Source organism: Cuculus canorus, chromosome 3 (genome assembly GCF_017976375.1).
Source record: "Cuculus canorus isolate bCucCan1 chromosome 3, bCucCan1.pri, whole genome shotgun sequence".
Classification (NCBI taxonomy): domain Eukaryota; kingdom Metazoa; phylum Chordata; class Aves; order Cuculiformes; family Cuculidae; genus Cuculus; species Cuculus canorus.
The window spans coordinates 31815756-31836900 of record NC_071403.1 but is presented as its reverse complement, the minus strand read 5'-3'; the positions used below and the strand labels follow the sequence as shown (position 1 = coordinate 31836900).

Genomic DNA, 21145 nt, shown 5'->3' with positions numbered 1-21145 from the left:
TGCAGAGATTACTTAAATACTCTTGTACTTCTTATGAATCATGATCAAGTCTTAGCCTTGGCTTTGTTGCCGTATTTTGATTGATATTTTGACAGTAATATAATATCCTATGTGCTCTGCACAGGACTGGACAAAAGGAATTAGTGCACTTGAATTGGATTAAACCTCCTAATAACTGGGTAGTTTTTGTGGGATTACAGGATAGATGTGTAAAAAAAACCAGTTATATTTTCATGTAATGGAGAGCTGGAATCCAGCTGGAAATATTGGTTTCCATATATTGTAAATATTATGTAGAAAGCAAAGTATTAATAATCTTCAGAATAAGAGAGAATCAGGTTATCCTGTGCACTCACAGTCTGCACTCCAATGATGTATCTGCAATAGACTTCCTTTCATATCAGAACGTACATCCATAAAATAAATGTGGATTATTGTTGCATAAATAAATAAGATCACTGACTCCTAGAAAGCAGACTGGCTTTTTAGGATGTAACTTCAGGGAAATGTAATTGCAGGGAAATCCCTTTTTCCATATCCTATCTATCTCATGCATTTGCATCCAGATCATAGCTGCTAGCTATGACCACTAAGTTTAAATTCCTAACAGTATGAGAAATGCCTCAAAAAGAATAAACAAGTTCCTCAAACCTTTCTCTTGTCAGCCCTCAGACAGGGGACCATTTTCTCTTCATGGTGTAAAAATAGGGAGATCGGTTTTAGGAAAAAAAGAATGCGCCAAGACAAAAAACTGCAGAGAATTACACACAGTGTTGTGATATCGTACTATATAAAGTCAGTTTCATCAGGGACTGTGTAGCAGAAGAGAATCTTCATCACGATATACATCATGATCAGTATCCTCCCCACAAATTCTTCCCAGAGCATCCAGTATCACCTGTTCTTCCATCCTCTCTGAGTCTTTGTAGCTTCTTTGGTTTTCTGCAGTTTTACGATGTATGCTACTGAAGTCTAAAGTAATAAAAAGAAATATTAACTTCTTGTTAACACAACATTCAGCTTTAGAGAACTACTCATCTGATTTGAGACTGTAAGATCTCCAACTAGACATAGAGTTTTCATGACGTATCTGAACTGTTTCTGCTGTCTGTGGGAGGTCATGCTGAGTAGCAAAGTTCTCATCCTATGGTAAAGAAGAAATTGTCAGGCGTTTCTGAAAAATAAATTTTCAGGCAACAAGCTTTCTGTGGTGAATGCTGCTGAATAACATTTGAGGCATCTTGTATTTTTTGAAAGCAAAGGCTAGAAGTACTGCTTTAGGGTCGCACAAGCAATACTGAGGACACAATTTATTTGGGGTTTTTTGAATTTTAAATAATGAATCTCTGCACATTAAAACCTCAGAAGAAATACATTTGTTCATACACCAATTAAAATACATAGTGAAGTATCAGTTTTACGTTGTCAAAAGATAATACCTGAAACTGTTTTCTAAGTTTACTCTTTATACGTTTAATAAGGGAGTGTTTTGGCTTTTTTTTTTTTTTTTCAAATTAATTAACTTTTCACTGTGTTGTACTTTAAACTACATTGTGAAGTGATAAATATCTTATTTTCCAATTAGGTCCACAGGATTCATACTGGACGGTTTCCCTCGTAATTTAGATGAAGCCCAGTATTTGTCAACACGAGGTCTCTGTCCTGATGTTGCAGTTTTTATTCAAGTAGAAGAAAGTGATGTTCTTGACCGTCTTCTTCCTCCACGTCTGGAAAAATGGAAAGAAAGACAGCATAAGAAAATGCAAAATAAAAAGAAAGTGAAAGACCTGAAAGCAAAAATAAGGGTAAGTTTTCAGTCCTGCCTACCTTTTTTGTAATTTCTGCAGTATAGGTCTGAACACAGATTCTAAGACTTCCGAAGCCGTGAAGAGCACACAGAGAAACAGATGTGGGAACCAGGAGACACAGCGCCACACATTCACAGTATTCCTAGATTTACCACAGGAACTAAAAAGAGTTAGGGCTCCTTTCCTTCTCTGTGCAATTAATTCATGCAGGAGTTCAGATATCTCACAGCCCAAGAAAACGGTCTAACAGAATGCCAGACATCTGGAAAGCCACGGACAAAGGGCAGCTAGGTGGAGAGAGTAAATATGGCCATAAAAAATCAAACACACAGCTCATCCACAGTACTGTTGTTGCATCCTGGATTCCCTGAGCACAGGCTATTGAGTTGATCTGCATCTCTCACCTTGAGTATTTTTCCATACCATCAAGTTGGTGAGCAAGTCAGGCAGGTGGTGCTGTGTGAATGCAGCATTGCTGGATGCATCGTTATCCCTTCTTTTGTTACTAAAACTGGAGGGACATACAAGGAGTCTGAAAAAAAGCAGACAGAGCAGTTGAATACTACCTTAGAATTCTCTTCTCCATTGAAAGAAGCTGGCACAAGGATACTGAGAGCAATGAGTAGTACACTTGCAGTGCTGTGTCATTCAGGAACACTGGAGTTTAGTCACAAGAGTAGAGAAAATCAGTTTGTGCAGAGTTTCTTGCAGCTCTGCTTAGAATGCTGTGGTATCCGGGCCACTTCACTTTGAGTTGACATGAATTTCCAAAATTGCACTGTTGTCTGTATGTTGACACACTCAGTTTGTTTATCTCTGTTCAGGCGACAGCCTTACAGTGTGCAAGAACAGTAATTGCAGGCTGAATCCCCCTCAACCCCACTGGCCTTAAGTAGAATGCTTCTGTGTATTACTTGTGAGTTAGGTGTTTGCCACAGGTATCTCACATATATCTACTGAGTAGGTATGGGGAACTATATTTCTATTGGTAAAAACTGGGCAGCTTTTAAACAGGCAATAGGGAACACCATACATTTAATATTATGCTCACTCACCCCTTTGCCAAATGTCAGGAACCACCTATAAGTTTAGAAACTCTGTGTAGCTTACCAATAAAAATATAATATTTTCAGTGTGATCAGAATCACTTTTTTCCCCATTAATCTCAATATGAGAAGCTGCCAAATTAGTTTTACTAAAATGTACTTACATGTTCACCAAGTGGAGAGGACTGAAAAATTTCAAGCTTCAGAGACAGTATTTCTTAACATTAGAAGCAACTCAAAACAGTTTTAGGGTGGAAAGAACAGCATTGATTCTAGGTCACATTGCCGGTTTTCAGAGGAGAGCTTTTATTAGTAAATATCATTGTCTTCTTATATTTTTTTTTTCACTAACAGGATGAGAAGATTGCAAGAAGAAGGGAAGAACTTGTAGCAGAACAAAACAAAAAGAAACAGGAGGTAATAGAACAAGATAATAAATTTTAAATAGAAGTTTTTGCATTCATATCTTAGAAATTTCGAGAGCTTTTAGTGACAATTTTCAGCTCAGTGTAGAATACTAAAAAGGTGATAGACTGTCAGAAGCATCTACTTTCAAAAATAATGTGGTTAAATTCAGCAAAATTCTTATGAATGTGTTTAATGTATCTAATTTGTAAGCAAAACAGTAGCCCCACAAACTGCAATTAGGCACATGTAATTCATGGTTGATCCAGAACAGGGTTGTACCAGGATTTCTGCCCAAACTTGGTTACAAAGCATGTTTTTAAGTGCATTAATGTACTACCTGACCACTCATGAAATTCTGTCAACTACACTTTCAGCTAATAAGCTCAGTTATAACAAAGTCCTGCCAAACTACTATATCATGTATGAAAAAAATACTCTTATCAAAATAGCAGTGTAGCACCTCAGATTTTTAAGCACCCTTGGAACTGGTACAATGCTTCACTGATGCACTATGCATCAGTATCGATCAACCTCTGTATTTTCTTCTGAAATTCAAGAATACCATTTATTCCTTCAAAATATCCATATCAGTGGCATAATCAATAAAATATTTTATCTTTATAGGCTTTAGCAAAGAAGGAGCATTCTGAAGTCACTGAAGAGGAAGATGAGAATGAAAATCAGGATATTGAAGCTATACTTGAAGAAGAGTTTCTAGAAGTAGAAGAAGAAGCAGAAGAGGAGGCTGAAGAAGAACAGGAGACTGATGCTATTGACCGCATGCAAAATGAAATCACAAGAAACTTTTATTCAGAAATAGAGCAGTTACAAGGTGTACAGGTACCAATTCCGCTGCGTATTTTGTTAAATTATGTGATTGCATGATGCAAGAAGAGTTTTCGGTTTTATGTTAGCTGTCAAATTGAGGAGCTACAGTGCTTAAACAATCATGCTGCTGTACTCATGATCTAAATATGTGAGCCAGACAAAGGCTGTAGTGAAAATGTATGTACTTCAAAAAGTATATATTCTATAAGATAAATATTTTGGGGGAAAAAACCCAAAGGAAACTTTTTAGTAGATCTACCCAGTCTGGAGGTCCTTATTTCCTTTTTGATAGGTTATTTCCTGCAAGTAACCAAACTAGAGAGTCATGAATATATGAAAATTATTTCAAAATAATTTTAAGGCAAATTTTTTATTAGACAACTCTTTAAGTTTTACAGAGTTCTTATTAACATAATTTTCTTGAAATCGTTGCAACTACCTATTGTGAGGTAACCTCACCCAGTTTTATGTATCTGCAAGTTAATGCCCTATCTAAGGCAGTAAGTAGATTGTTGCTGTTTGTTTACTATATACTAGGTATCTTATTTCAGGAGGACACTAATCACCATTTAGAAGAAATTCTGCCCACTGAACAGAGAGAAAATTTACAGAGATAGCCAAGACATAGATGTTAAATTTGCAAAATTAATGCAACATTTACACCATAAATGTGACACCCTAAATTCCATGCTTACTTTATTTTAATAGTTAATGGATTAAATGTCAGATGAGGTGAGAATAAACTCACAATAAACAATCTTGCACTACAAGGAAGCATAAGATGTGTGGAAAAGATTAATGTTTTGTGCTCAAGATTCACCTTTCCATTAATTTTGGAAGGAGGTAAATTGAAAGTACATTCAACTTTCAAAAGTGAACATGAAATGTCATTATTCTACTGAACTATTAAATGCATATAATCCTGTATCCTAGTGATAATTGCAAGAATAATTTCAGGGGTTCTGAATGAAGCTTGAAGGTAATTTCATTTTTCTAAGTATAAACTAAATTTGCAAAACAGAATTGGAATGAATTTAGGATAAGGCCCACAAGAGACAGTAAACAAGAAATCTTTGTAACCACCTTAGCCCTTTATGTGAAAAGTACAATGTTTCAAGTAAAAGCTAGCCCAATACTATAGTTCTTAGAGCAGTTTCCTCACTGTCAGTTGGGAGAGTATTGCTTTTTTGCATTAGTAAACTGATGAAAAATTTGATCAGACAAGCAACAAACAACTAAGACAGTCAGCAACTTCTGTTTCAAAAAGTACATAATTCTCAGTGGCAAGAGAGGCGACTAATATCTTAGTATTCATTACTATATTGAGTTCTGCTTATGACACTGTGAATCTATATAGATATTGTATGTAAATTGAGGAATTACGCAGCAGTAGTATAGTATAAAATAATTAAATATTTGGATTAGGGAATCTAAAAACCACTAGTTACAGCTTACTCAATATTTTTCCATTATTTCTTTCATTTCAAGAATGTCTATGCCTTTATAAATAACTTTAAGTAACCTACTAATTCCAATTAATAATTCAAGAATCTTCTTCATTGTTGTCTCATTCTTTAATTGTGAGTCCTATTTGACGTTGTGGAATCTTGGTCTTTTATGGAAAACTGAATGATGACATTAAAACACAGTAGCACTTGTAGCACTATTAAGTTGCTAGAAAAAACTGTGGAAAATGGATTCTTTTTATACTTTAGTTGAATAAGATGAGCAATAATAAGTCACCAGAGCAGCAGTATTTTTAAAGAGTAACTAAATAAGCCACTCTAAATTGTTTGGAGTAGCAAAAGAATGATATTTGATTATTTTTCTAATGAAAGTTACTTCTCAGTCTTTAGCTTTATCATAGTAGATTCATCAAAGTTAACTGTCAGATTGTCCTTTTTTAAGGAAAATGTGTGATACATAATATCAGTGGGGTAATTTATACTGCAGTGGGGAGGAAGACCAATTCTTATCTCGAGTCAAATTTTGCAGATTTACACAGACTGAGAACGTGCTTAAGAAACCTTTGATAGTTCACAGAAAATCTTGCTGTCAGTCATTATTGAAAATCTGATTGTGTTTATGATTCTAACATTTCACTATGTTTTCATTAACCAGGAAGAACTTAAAAATTTTTTGATACCACAAATTGAGATCGATGGAAGACGGAAGCCTCACATCGTACGCTACCAAATACATAGCAAGCTGAATTCTCTAATGGAAAATCGTGGAAGCATTTTTGAGAAATGTTACCCAATAAGTTTGCCACTTGCACAGAAGATGCTAGCTTTCTCATATAAATTTCCAAGTTCTTTTGGTCAGTGGGATCCAGTCAAGGTAATGTTCTTAAACAGCTGAGGAATATTTTCAAGACGTAACACTTAAAAAATATATTTTACAAAAAAAAAAATAATAAAATCAGACAGTAGCAATTAATACCAGAAATACTTGTTGAAAACTACATTACTGAATCAAAACTACACCACTGAATATACACAAAATACAGCAAGCATTGATAATAAAAGGTGTTAGTCTTTCCAGTGTTGCCATTAAATTTAAGACTGAGAGACATTTGGTAAAATCTCTTAAATTAGCATTAGCGACGGAAGTACAGGTGGCAGCAAATCAGAAAGGAATGCCTAATTCTTAATGATCCACAAAAACCAGGACAACAGAGAAGGTCTCAAAGCCTCCCAGAAGCAGTAAAATGAAACTTAAAGGTTTTAGAGTTTGAATTTATAAAAAGCCACAGAGGTGGCCACCAGCTGTAGCAGTGGTAAAAAAGTAAACCTACATATGTTAAATGTATGTAATTTATCAGCAATTAATTCTGTGTTGTCAAAATTTACGCATTTTGAAGAGCAACAAATAATTCCATAGTATTTTACTAGACATGTGGAAAGCAGAGGTCAGAAAGTACTCATGTCTATCCCCAAAAGTAAGCTGATACAGCTTTATAGGTTGCAAGTGAAATGTAGCACACAATTTTTTTTTGTTTTAATGCTAGAATTAAAAGCAGATTGGATTGTGAGTAAAACAAAAATAAAATGGAGGATTGATTAAAAAATACCATTGAACAAAATACAGAAAGCAGGAAGTTCCTGAAGTAACATACTTTGGCCTTCATTTTATGGCTAATTAATCAAGTAACTTTTACTCATTTTTGTATAGTCATTGGTTTGGATCTTCACCAGTTCTAGATCATGTTTATCTTATTTTAACCTTGGCAATCAGAAATGCATACAGATCAGCTCTTATTATAGCTTTATATAATCAAAATACTTGAAATATTTTAGGATTAGAATTATATTTTCCATGGCTGCATCAAATTGGCATCCATTAATCTAAGGACATATTAATAGAAGTAGATATTTAATCTCTTCCGTCATTTCCAACTACTGAACGAAAGCTTATATATGAATTTCTTGTTAGTCCCTAAATGTTAGACCTTGCACTTTGTTCTGCTAGATTTCACTACATTTTTGTCATTCCATTTCTTCAATTGATTCGTTTATCCTGTATAGTGTTCTTTTACCAACTGAAAAGTACAATTCAATTAGAAGAAAGAAGTCATAGAAAGCTATTAGATAAAATCAAAGTGGTGTGCTGACAGTGGAAATGTACGTGCTGGCAATAGTGAAAGAAAAATAGGATCATTTTGAGAGCATTTTAGTAGATAATAGAAATGATGAAATTGATTAAGGACTAGAGTTTTTTTATAGAAAGGCAGGTAGAGTATATCCCAATTACTTCTAGATTAAATTTGGCGTGGAGGGAGGTAGTTATGCAACTGCTTAGATAAGCAGAGAATAAAAATTATAAGCTGAGGGAGGAATGGGAGCAGATCCACAGATATACTCCTGACATCTTATAAATTGCAAGCAAGCACACTGAAATGTCTTGATGCAAGAATAGGAACCTAAGGATTGGAGAAGGGTCTGGCAACGTAATGCTATGCAGTAGAACAGTCCATCTCTTACTGTAGCAACCAGACCAACTTACTTGTGTATTTACTGAACTCCTTTAAGGAATACTAATAGATTTGTGAGGTATGATTTCCCTCTACAAAAGGGAATCTATCCTGAAGGCCTTCTCAAAAAATGTAAACTTTTCTTCTCCACCTTCCTTTTTTTGTGGAAGGAAAGCCAACCTAAACAATAGGTTGTACATAATTCAGTAACACTTCTGAGTCTCTTTGGAACTATAAAGTGAATGCCATCTGATCTGGGCAATTTTTTCTACAAGTGTCAACAGTTTATTCTAAAACATCTTTTATTGACACTTTAGAGCAGTTTTTCCAAGAAAGTCTGCAAAAGGGATGTGACTAAGTTCTTCCATAGTGAATAGTGGTGGAGGGAATTAATTGAGCATTTCTACAATGTCCATTTCTGCCATTAGTGCTCCCTCTTACATCTCAATGATCCACCAACACTATAAATGTTCTAGTGGGCTGTCTGATGTGTTTAAAAGATTTCATGAGCAGTGTATGTATTTTACCAAAAGCATTTTTGGCATGCCTTATTGTGATTTTACACTTTAGCGTAATGTAAATATTGATATTCTTTTCCGTTTTCTTCATTTCTACGTGAATTCTGCTGAATACTATATTCTCAGCATATCTTCTACTCTCAGGCAGATAAGTAGATTTAATTCACAGAGGAATAAATTTATTTTCTTTGTACTGTGAATATTAGAAAAAGTATTATGCTATACCTGTTTGACTACACTGTCTTGATGGACAGAAAGTGTTACGGTACCACCTACTGGAAACAGTGAATATTCTTTCTTCAATGTTTACTTCATCTTTCTGCACAAGAATTGCATATGTATTGTGTCCATATGTATGAATTTCAGAATGCCTTGATGGTTTGTTTCATACAGTTGGTACTTCTCTACTTGCCTATAAAGCCTTTCCTGTAGCATGGAGAGAGAGGAGGCTTTGTCAAACCTAATCAACTGCTTCCTGTTTTACATATGCTACAGCTAAGTGAAGGAGATGTAATGAAGCCACGACAAAGAGATGAAAACACAGTCTTTCCTGTAATACATCGACAATATATTTATTTTTTTTCAAGTAAAAAAAATAGAGAAACATTTATGAAAAATCCCATCAAATATATTTGTCAGCCAAAACCTAAACCATCTGTGCCAGTTAAGATTGCAATTGTGGGACCTCCAAAATCTGGAAAGACTACAGGTAGGAGCCAATATTATCTATAAAGCAAAACCTCATCTAATGATTGAAGCTGTATCTGTCATTACTGCTATTAAAAAGTCATAAAGCATGGATACTGTTTACCTTCCTGCTTTTCTTGCTAGGCTCAGAATCATTTTAGTTATATTCTCTAATATCTCATTTTATAGTCAGATACTTAAGCATTGTCCATCTGAATTTTATCCCAGCTTATTAAGAAATTAGTGACCTGGACCAGCACTTAGAAAATCTAAACTTACACTATTTATACCCCTTGTAGTGCTTCTGAATATTTTCTAATTGTTTCTTATTTCTTCCAGTCAACATGATCTAATGTAAAAGGAAGAAATATTCCTAGGATCAAGAACGAGAACCCAAAACTCCACATTCTCCAGCCTGTTCCTTAACTTCTAGATTGAAAACCCAAGATTTCCATTTTTCTCCCTCCTCCATCCTCCCCCATGACTCTTTCAATCCACAGGTCTCTGCCTTTAACTGGAGGAGGAAGAAACTGAGCTTACACCATAGCTTAATGGTTAGAAGGTGTTAGAAAAAGGAGAGACAGGTTCAAATAATCTCATATTGACGAGGAAATTTTAGCCATATTTCCCATATTCTGGATAAAACATGTAACTACTAGGCTGCTCTGTAAAAGAGGCAGCAGTGACAGCACATTTTCTAAGATATTTTTTAATAATATTGACTGTTGCTGCTGAGTTTTGTGCTGAATTGAATGCTGTTGGCGAACTGGGCTTCCTTTGCACATAGGCAAAGTTTTGGGCCCCTTAGGGTCCAAAGCAGGGTTAGGTACCTGCTTAAAGAGATTATGCATTGGAAATTACTCAGGGAATGAGCTGAGCAGTTAGCTTCTAAGACTAAGGACATACTTTAACAAACTGCTATGTAGTGATGTTGCTTATATAAAGCTGTGTGTTGAAATCAAAATGTTTTACAGTTGCCAAGAAATTTGCAAGCGTATGTGGGTTACTGTGCCTGAGTATGGGAGATGCCATACGGTTCGTGTTAAACAATCAGCCGGAGAGTGAGTTGGCACTGACATTAAAGTGGCATCTTCACAAAGGACTGACTGTACCTGACGAACTGGCCATCCAGGCTCTAGATGTGGCTCTGATGAATCACGTGTGTAATACCACCGGGTAAGAGTCTTGGTTGGTTTGGGGTTTGTTTTTTTTAAGACATGCCAGTCCCTTCATAGGAAATAATTCTCATGTAATCACTGTAAAACAATTTCACTAAAACACATCAGTGGTTTATGCATTAAGAAAATAATCTGTCCAAAATTAGGTTCTTCACATTACTCTGGGAAACCAGACTGAAGCATAATTTTCTGCGATTTTCAAGTAAGTATATTCCAGTAAATCCAAGAAATATGCTTTATGGAAGTTACCTTTTTTCCAGTCAATGAGCCAATATTTTCTACTGTCCTTTGAGAACTACCATTTTATCTCTCTTCTACCAACTCCAGTGCCAACTTGAATGCATCTGATTTTCTTTGGTCATGCAAAAGAGTTAAGTACTCAAGGTTTTTTCTGGTATTCTTAACAACTGAAGTTATTAAGGAGGAAATGAAACCCATCAGTCTTTCCACCTCATTCATATGTGATCGTGATTTTCTAGGCTCTTTCTCCACCACCGAAACACCTTCCAAAATGGGCAGTCTTAAAATGCTTCATGATTGTGTTTTCATGACTCCTCTCCACAAAAAGAATTGTTACAGGGAAAGGCATTTTGTCTGAAAATGTCTGAAAATTATTTGAGCCTGAGATCAGAATTCTTTAAATTTTTCTTTCATTTTAAATACTGGAATATTTTTCAGTATATTTTGCCTCAGTATTGCCTAATACGTGAAACATTTCTTCTTCAATATGATTAAGAAAATTCTTCAAGTACTCTAAATCATTTTACTTTTCACTTTGAAAACTTCCCCCAGTCCAAATGGAGATTTCCCATAGTTAAAATAATTTCTGAGTAACTGATGTGTCAGAGTTTTGAAGTCCACAATTTTTATAAGTCATTCCTATACCTTTTGCCCTTTTCTGTATTTCCTTCACTCTTTTATTGTACTTGTTGGTTGTTTTTTGTTGGTTTATTTTGTTTTTCTTTTTTAATTTGATTGCAAATACTTAGGAGTGAAGACTATATCTATGCAGTCAGGGCACTGATGACTTTGTGGCATGGGTGTAGACTTTTGCCTCTATTGAGAACATCATTTTTAGGAAAACTGTTTCTGTTTCTGTTTGTATGCAGAGTTGTAATTGATGGATATCCTGTAACAAAAAAACAAGTAAACCTCTTGAAATCAGCTAGGATAATTCCAGTGAAAATCTTTGAATTAGATATGGATGCAAAGGAAGTGTTCAGAAGAGCACTGTTGGATAAGGAAAGCATGAACAGGTAGTGATGTTCCCTGACAATATTTTTATTGACGTGATATTGTAATTTCTCTATTCATAGAATCATAGAAATGTAGGAATATAGAATCATAGAATCATAGAATAGTTTGGGTTGGAAGGGACCTTAAAGCCCATCCAATTCCAACCCTCCTGCCATGGGCAGGGACACCTCCCACTAGATCAGGCTGCCCAGAGCCCCATCCAACCTGGCCTTGAACACCTCCAGGGATGGGGCAGCCACAGCTTCCCTGGGCAACCTGTGCCAGTGCCTCATCACTCTCATGGTGAAGAAATTCTTCCTTATGTCTAGTTTAAATCTGCCCCTCTCCAGTTTATACCCATTGCCCCTAGTCCTATCACTACAAGCCTTTGTAAACAGTCCCTTCCCAGCTTTCCTGCAGCCCCTTCAGGTACTGGAAGGTCGCTATAAGATCTCCTCGGAGCCTTGTCTTCTCCAGGCTGAATAAGCCCAACTGTCTCAGCCTGTCCTCATAGCTTAGGTGCTCCAGCCCTCTGATCATCTTTGTAGCCCTCCTCTGGACCCGTTCCAACAGTTCCATATCCTTCTTATGTTAAGGATTCCAGAACTGGACACAATACTTCCAGATGAGGTCTCCCAAGAGAGGAATAGAGGGGCAGAATCCCCTCCCTCGACCTGCTGGCCGCGCTTTTTTTGATTCAACCCAGGATACAGTTGGCCTTCTGGGTTGCGAGCGCACATTGCTGGCTGGCTCATGTTGAGCTTCTCATCGACCAGCACCCCCAAGTCATCTCTGCAGGGCCGCTCTTAATTGCATCATCCCTCATCCTGTATTGAAATCAGGGATTGCCCCTACTCAGGTGCAGGACCTTGCACTTGGCCTTGTTGAACCTCATGAGGTTCTCACAGGCCCACTTCTCCAGTCTGTCCTGGTCCCTCTGGATGACATCCCATCCTTCCGGTGTGGCAATGGCACCACTCAGCTTGGTGTCATCTGCAGACTTGCTGAGGGTGCACTTGATCTCACTGTCTATGTCATTGATGAAGACATTAAACAGCACTTGTCCCAGTATGGACTCCTGAGGGACACCACCTGTCACAAATCTCCGTCTGGACTTTGCACCATTGACCACTACTCTCTGAATATGACCATCCAACCAGTTTCTTATCCACTGAACTGTCCACCCATCAAATTCATATCTCCCCAATTTAGAGAGAAGGATGTTGTGGGGGACTGCGTCAGAAGTCCAGATAGATCACATCCATTGGTTTACTACCTGTGTCCACTGCTGTGGTTACCCCATCATAGACAGCCACTAAGTTGGTCATACAGGGCTTGCCCCTGGTGAAGCCATGCTGGCTGCCATTAATCATCTCCCTGCCCTCCATGTGTTTTAGCATAGCTTCTAGGAGGATCTGTTCCATGATCTTCCCAGGCGCAGAGGTGAGGCTGACAGGTCGGTAGTTCTCAGGGTTATCTTTTCTACCCTTTTTAAAAATGGGCACATTACCCTTCTTCCAGTCACCAGGGACTTCTCCTGACTGCCATGACTTTTCAAATATCATAGAGAGTGGCTTGGCAACCACATCGACCAATTCCCTCAGTACTCTGGGATGCATCTCATCAGGTCGCATAGACTTATATATGTTCAGGTTCCTCAGGTGGTCACAAACCCGATTCTCCTGTACAATGGGAGGGGGCTTAGCCCACTGGTCACCATCTTGTTGTCCCATGACCCAGGAGGGGTGAGAAGAGCGGTTAACAGTGAAAACTGAGGCAAAAAAAGTTGTTAAGTACCTCAGCCTTCTCCTGGTCTGTTGATATTCACACGCCTCGGTGCTGTACCCACAGATGCTGTTTCTACGCTGGAGCCCAACCCAGCTGTCTCCAAATGCTACATATGAAAACACATGGGGACCATTCCCTCTATATTCTAATGCTTTGATTTCTGTAGACCATAAACAGTGATAGAAGAGGGCAGAGGATTTTGTGGCATGCCCTGGCCAGATCCTCTGACTGCATGACTGAGGTCACTGATATGCACTGCTGTGCACCCACTGCTTAGTTTAATTGGTGTTAATGAGCACGTACACCAGAAAAGTTATTAGTTCACTGTGCAGCTGAAGTTTATTATTCATCAATTCAATTATTATCATCAGAAGAGAAATTGATACTTCATCTAAGAAGCTCTCCTTTAAGTGTTTATTTGAGTTCTGTTTAAAAGATGGAAACAACGTATATTTTGATAACGTATAAAATTCATGAGTTACTTATCTAAACCTTTCCATTCAGCTTGCTCCCTTCTTTGTTTTTCTCAGGAGATAGATACTCTGTTTAAAGAGCTGTTTGTTGTTTTTGAGAAAAAGCAGTAAGTAGTTTATAAACAGAGACTTAAAAAGAACAGAACATTCACCTTAAAATTAAATTGCATTAGAGCCTGCTTCTCATTAACAGAAGTGTTTCTAAGAAGTCCCAGATATGCTAGAACATTATTGCATGTCTCTTTCATTTTGTCTCTTTCTTTTTATCAAGTAACCAGTACAATGTTTAATTGTATACTGAAAGCCTAAACACAATTTGCATTGCAAAAAAAATATTAATTAATGCTGTATTTTTGAAAGTATTTACTTTAAACTTTTCATTTGAAATACCAAACTAATTACATTTCATAGGCTTAATTGCAAACCAAATGTGCAATATCAGATATTTCTGAAAGGTACAATTTACAGAGAAATCAAGCCTACTACAACCGAAGTTTGTGGGGTATTTTGCATCATTTAAGTTATGAATCAGAACAGGAAATGCTTCTATGTTGTAGTCAAAACATCTCCTCTGATCTCACATAATATTTTTAGAGGTCAGAGATTATTTTCATTTATGTACATGTAAATATGAGAGGCGGTTTTCAAAATATAGCCAAGGATTATGGTTACTTCTTGAATTCAAACAACAGCATAATTCAAAATTAAGCCTGTTTTTTGATAAACATTTACTTTCATTTTAAAAGCCTCATAGCATTTTGTGTAGGGTACCATTTAATAATGTGTTGGTGGTGTGCATCTGTTAATATATGCTGATACATTGCAAGTCCTTTCCAAAATCATTGAGTTAGTTACATTTTGGACATAAATAGCAAAAGTTTTGTTCTTTATTTCTGAAATTAATTGTCTGATCATACCAATGCTGCTTTTCATACATAACTGGTAATATTCTTAATAAGTGGTATTTCTCAAATATGTTCCACAGTGTCAAATAAGGGTTTTGTATAAAGGACTTTAAAATGAACTAGATTTTACACCTGAAATTTAATAAAATGACCTAATCTTCACACTTAATCAGTCTTATTTTTCCGTGTCTTCAGACCACCCTATCCTGAACATGACAGCTCACAGATTCTAGCTATTAAAAATTCCTGCTATAAACAGCAAATTGATGCAATCAGGACTTACTATAAGAAGGAGCATCAGAACTGGTGTGTGATTGATGCTTGTCGGAGCAAGTGGTGGATCTGGAACAAAGTACTGCAGGAAGTTCAAGTGGTTGTTAAAGAAATCCAGATATACCTGGAAAGAATAAGAGAAGGTAAAAGAAAAACAAAGTTTCTAACAATAAGATTAATTTCTTTGAGTAGCTGCCACGTAACGGGCAATACATTTCAATACGGGTGCATTCCAACTTCAGCTTGCTTTGGTTGAAGCTAATTCTTGGGCACATACATATCCTCAAATTCTTTAATCTCATATGCAGAGAACTTGAAGAGCTCTCTTGAAGAGAGCAAAACCAAAACCAACTACAACACAGTCCTCCAAAGAACAGAATAATAGAATACAGTGGTAAGAGATCAGAGGTTTCATGGTCCATGGCAGATTCTTCAACTCTGGGTGAAAAATCACACAGGGTACCCCAAAGTATACAAGGGGAACTCTGACTTGCAGCATCACTTAAGTGTCAGTGGAGGAAGCGGAAAGGAGGGGAACAATATTAATTATAAATTCAAAATTAAGGTTAAATATGCAGTATGTCATTTGAGTTAATTTCTGTGCTGTGAGAGGAAAACCGCTTTAGTCAAAATTGGCACAGTTCCGACTTGAATTTTTGTGTGTCAGTATTGGTCAGGATTAAATATACCTTTTAAATATGCCTGTTCAGTTTAACTAGAATTTCTCTGAAGAGCAAACAGACTTCCTTATCTTATATTCAGCTTTCAGTTTTACCTTTCACAGTTCTGTGGCTGCACCCTTCTTAAAAATTACAGTCATAAGCCAAAAAATATTCTAAAAACATCTCAGTTTTTCACATCAAGCTTGAAAAGCACAGTTTTTAAATAGTTTTGGGTTTATATGATATTTTATTAAAGATTTTGAATATGTTTCATCCAGATAGACTCTAGCATTTGCAAGATCTGGATGAATAAATGGAAGGCTTTCATCACACCTTGTGCTCTTTTTCACCAATGTAAAGAAACAGAATTATAGCTGAAATGTTCCTTAGCAACATAAGGGAGTAAACCAATAAATCATAATTAAACTGCCCCAGGAAAAACAGATTAACAAGTTAAGCATGCAAAGTTTCCCACATTAATAACTGTTATATTTCTTAAATGATAGAAAATAATTCTTAAATTAATTGGTAAAATGTGTTGCAACTTCATTTCAATATCAATCTCTAAAACCTGCTATTTTAAGTCTCATTATTTCATATCATTTAGACATAATGAATTATAACATCTTCCAAACTGTACCGTTTCTGAATAGAAATGTTTGATGTTTCTGTCTTTCATTAATAAAATATTATCATTAATGGCCTTTATAAACAGGAAAAGCAGCCAGCATTGCTGATTTATGTATCACTCCTGAAGAGCTGCAATATCGGCTGGGGGAGTTTGGACAGTACTGTCCTGTCAGTCTTGCAGACAAGGGTGAATTGGTTGACTGCTCTGTAACGTCATCATTGCAATTTGCTGCAGAATTTCGAGGACACTATTACAAGATGGCTTCACAGGAAGAACTGGACGTGAGTGTCAAAACAACAGGTTGGGAGGGGATTATGGGAAAAGGGAATATTGTTGCTTAGATTCTTTGATTTCATACAGAAAGAAGCAAGATGTAATCTGAATTAGACTAGTGTAGTTGGTGTTGAAGCTTTTGTTCTGTATACTTCTGCTGTCAAACGTCTAGGCACACAAAATGCAGCAAAATCCATTGTCATAAGTCAAACATTAATTTCAAAGCAAGCTTTTCCTCCTTCCTCCTCCTGTTTTGAGCACACTGGCAGTAGAGACTCGCTAATGATATCAATGGATAGTGGTGGATGTTGGGCAGATATTCATGACTTAACTGAGAGTAGGCTGGAAAAAGAAATTACTTACCTAGAGCAGCAGAAGCGCCAGCACATTAAGAGAGAAGTTGTAGAACAAACAAGTACCTAAATTGCATGAACCAGTCCTCTGGAGTTTGACTAACAATCTTACGGTGCTTCTTTCATTATAAAAACATTTAATTTCTTTTTCTACAGAAATTCTTGAGCAGACCAGAGGTTTATGTGCCACCACTGGCACCTCAGCCTCTCCCATGCCCAGATATGCTACCAAAGAAACTGACTGCGGCAGATGTGAAGGCCTTATTCCCAACAAATGCTGAAATGCAGGGATACTGTCCAGTCACTTACCTAGATGGAAAACAGAGGTACATCACTGCGGTTTTCATAATCTGAGTTACAAACTATGTGTCCTGTATCAACACATCAATGAGGAAACACTTTCAAAGTATTTTTAATGGTTTTCAGGTTTTGAACAGGAAAAGCAATTATGGTTCTCTATATTGTGCCTGTGGCTTTGGAAATCAGTGTAAAATCACATTTTGAAACTCATATGTCTACAAGGACCTGTGTTGGATTACTGTCTTTTGTGATGAAGACTGCTTAACTAGAGTTTTCTCTGTCATAAGCCTTCAAAAGTTTAAATATATCACACAAAACCTTAGTAGATGCAATACCAGCTGTTACAATTTTTATAAGAGAGCCATAAAGATCCACCATAAAGTTGTACTGATTTCCTCAGTGTGCAGGAATTTCTCATCATGGTAGAACCATTGCAGTCAGTTCTGTGCTGTTCCCTTCTTAATCTCAACAGCCATGATGAGCATTTCAACTAGAGAAGCCCTAAAGAAGCATGGTAAAAGCCACATAATAAGCAGACTTTTAGGCAGAAACTCTCACATATTTTGAACCTTGTAACTCTCAGTCAGGTGGTGGAAACTTGGATGATCCAATTGCTACTTTTTTGTAGTTCCTATACTTGCTACATTACCAGAAGGCTCCCAGTAGCTCAAGAATTTACACCACACAAATGATGTTTTACATTTACTGTGAATTAACATTCTTTCTTGCTCCGTCTCTTCAGATATGAAGCTTTGGTGCCTGGCAACACTGAGTACGCAGCAAAATATCAAGATAAGCTATACATTTTTGAAAGTGAAGAAAAACTTCTGAAGTTTATGAGGTGAATATACTAACTGCATATTAATCTTGATTTAATCATGTCATGATTTATACATCTTAAAAGCGCTTACTTTTTATCTCATTAGGTTACCTGAGAAGTACTGGAATTTGAAGCTTCCTCGTAAACTCCCTCCAGTAAAAGAGCCACTACTACTCACTGCGCTTCCTTTGCCTGGATACCTTGAACAGGCCAGTTTTTGCTTTTTTTAGTTTTAAACACGATTTTGCAATGTGTAGTATATCCTACCCAGTTTATGTATTTTTTAATGCAACATGAGTCTTGAGTTTATTAGCAGGATTATGTTAAATTGAAAAGCGTGTACTTACAATGGAGAGGAATTTTTAAAATCTTTAAAATAATAGATATTTGTAGCTTTAATATAAACATACAAATAAGACTATCAGAGGAGAATAATAAACTGCAGTAGTATATGGTGGGGGTTTTGACTCTTTTGTTTATCATATCTTGTAAAATTACATTTTGCTTTGACTTTTAACACCAGGATAGACACAGGCCCCTTTGGAATCAATCAAGGATGGTTGATTACACTTTGAGACATGAATATGAAATAAAAAAATTATTCATGGTCACTTCCATCCCTATTTTATACTACTTGTTATCTTCTACAATTCACCAACTTAGATATCATCCCTTATTGTTAGATTTCATGACAACAGGATCAGACTTTGGATGTATTTTTTTCTGGATTTCTGTAATAGTCTTTTAAAACTGTTTCTTTCTTTAGGGAGCAGCGACTTCTCTAATAAAAGCTCTGAGTGATGTAGGCTGCTTAAAACCAAAGTTTCCATTCCTCAGTGTAAAAAAATCTGCTCTGCTGTTCATCGCCTGCCATTTAAAAGGTAGTGTATAAAATAACATGCTATAATAATAATGAATCCTAGAAATGCAGTAAATCATTTGGTACAACATTGATACCAATTTCCATAGTTTTCTTATGTCCAATGTAGGAAAATACTAGCATATACTGGCTTAAGAACACACTGTCAAGTCTCTTGGAAATGTGTAAGGACCAGGGAGGAAAATAAGGTTAATAGCATAGGTGGATAGGTAAGTGTTCTCTCACAGATCATGAGACTTGGATGACATCACCAACAACCTGATGGCCTTGAAAATTTTTCTAACATGGATGGTTGGATCTTTTAAACAGAAAGTAAAATCTTATAATCTAGGTGGCACTACCTAGATAATAGCAAACTTTATTATATGTCTGAAGTTCTTCACATCCTGTATTTCCTCATGCATTTTCCACCGCCCTCCAGAATTTTCTTTGACTATCAGAATTTTTTGGTAGCATAGCTTTGTTACGGAAGACCACAGAACAGTGTAGGCACATTATAGGCCCCTGTATAAATGTACAGCTCTTAAGCAAGCAAAATCGCTTTTAAGCTGTAGTTTGTTTCATCCACAAAGACTGTTTTAATTCTGTTGCTAGCACAGCTTTGCTAACATAATGATGTCCATGCTAGGAATCCTTTGTTCATATATACCATCGTGAAATCATTATTACCACTCGTTGATGATATGGAAAGGTCATGCAAGTGCACAAATCTCTTCACATGCAGTGACAAACAGTTTGACCATAGGAATCCAGGAAAACAAGTTATCTTTTTCTAATACTGGGTAGAACTCCTTCCAACTGTAAGATATAGCTTTCCAGTACACTGAAAAATGTCCTTTGCAAATATATCATTATTTATTATTGTGTGTCTCTTCAGAGTAGTTATGCTGTCCCTGATCAAAAGTCTTCTCAAAGTGCTTCACATTGTGTCCCCCTGGGAATTTTTTACATCCTATTTCTATCAGAAATAAGACTTTCTCATCTTCAACTTACCTCACTCTCTAATGTCACTTTTAAATAGGGCACAAGAAACAGTGGTTTAGTTGCTCCTGCAGCTTTTCTAACATCAATACTGGATTGCTTTCAGTATCCAGGAAGAGAAAGGACAGATGAGGAATCATAAATTCAGAGATTTACTCCCGGAAAGAAAAAAAGGGTAGGAAAATGTACATCACTAGAGTGATTTAGTGCTTTTCAGACTTGATTCCTGTGAGAGGTCTATGTACAGCTAGACTTGAAAAATCACTCTTCTGGCTGTTAAATGTAGTTGCCTACCATTTAAAGCTAGCAGGCTTAAGTGTCTCATAGCATAGTTCCTCATGCTGTCCAGTTTTTGTAATGAGATATAAAGTATCATTTATGGGAGGAAAATGGTTAAGATTTGGCTGTCTGAAAACACTCCTTCCCCGTTGCCTCATTGTAATGATTAAAATAATAAGGAATACTCTGAGGATTGACACTCAATACTAACATATGCCAAAATATGGCTTAGGGCAGAGAGGTAAGAAAGAAGCAGGACCATCTTCACTGGAAAGTTCTTGGCCTTGATATTTTCTTCCTTCTCGGACATATCAGCCATTTTTTATTGACAATGCATTTATATCATGGAATAGCTCTGCCAAGGAGGTAGCCCCATACTGGCCACACTGTGCCTAGGCTGTCCTCACACAGCACCATTCCCAGTGTGTGTGTTGCATTATCCAGATCTGCCATTGCCTGGAGCATTGCCAGTCCCTCAGGGCCTGAGGAATGGGAAGCTGATGGCAGCGGAGCATATAGAATCATAGAACAGTTCGGGTTGGAAGGGACCTTAAAGATCATCTAGTTCCAACCCCCCTGCCATGAGCAGGGACATCCCAGTAGATCAGGCTGCCCAAGGCCCCATCCAACCTGGCCTTGAACACCTCCAGGGATGGGGCAGGCACAGCTTTCCTGGGTTTGTTGCTTGTTTGTTTATAAAAGCCTTGATCATTCAGAGTATTGTTACCCTTTTGGAGGTGGGAACTTCCAGAATTCCAGGCTTGATTTTGGTTTGGCATCAACGGGAACAGCCCATGGCAGTCTTATTACCAAGGATAAAGACACCACGTGTAGGTTTGATCAGT

General features: G+C 36.8%; 1 protein-coding gene and 1 long non-coding RNA gene across 9 annotated transcripts in view; one reads left to right on the top strand and one right to left on the bottom strand.

The window, feature by feature from the left end:
• Positions 1 to 21145, top strand: part of AK9 (adenylate kinase 9) — a 67527-nt gene that overhangs the window by 46010 nt on the left and 372 nt on the right. For 6 of the 7 annotated variants that reach the window (XM_054061149.1, XM_054061148.1, XM_054061144.1 and 3 more), the window contains 13 exons: positions 1586 to 1805; positions 3209 to 3271; positions 3887 to 4102; positions 6212 to 6430; positions 9077 to 9290; positions 10243 to 10444; positions 11556 to 11702; positions 15044 to 15264; positions 16499 to 16695; positions 17197 to 17366; positions 18083 to 18181; positions 18267 to 18369; positions 18927 to 19041. In XM_054061149.1, the coding sequence (XP_053917124.1) occupies positions 1586 to 1805; positions 3209 to 3271; positions 3887 to 4102; positions 6212 to 6430; positions 9077 to 9290; positions 10243 to 10444; positions 11556 to 11702; positions 15044 to 15264; positions 16499 to 16695; positions 17197 to 17366; positions 18083 to 18181; positions 18267 to 18369; positions 18927 to 19041 (2186 nt within the window). The remainder of the gene's footprint in view (positions 1 to 1585; positions 1806 to 3208; positions 3272 to 3886; positions 4103 to 6211; positions 6431 to 9076; positions 9291 to 10242; positions 10445 to 11555; positions 11703 to 15043; positions 15265 to 16498; positions 16696 to 17196; positions 17367 to 18082; positions 18182 to 18266; positions 18370 to 18926; positions 19042 to 21145) is intronic. The other variant, XM_054061146.1, reaches the window with a different exon arrangement.
• LOC128851607 (uncharacterized) overlaps positions 1591 to 21145 on the bottom strand; it is a 21191-nt gene continuing 1636 nt past the window's right edge. For both annotated transcript variants that reach the window (XR_008448959.1, XR_008448960.1), the window contains exons 2-4: positions 15132 to 15245; positions 2213 to 2340; positions 1591 to 1727 (exon numbers count right to left, since the gene is read on the bottom strand). This is a non-coding gene — a long non-coding RNA (uncharacterized LOC128851607). The remainder of the gene's footprint in view (positions 1728 to 2212; positions 2341 to 15131; positions 15246 to 21145) is intronic.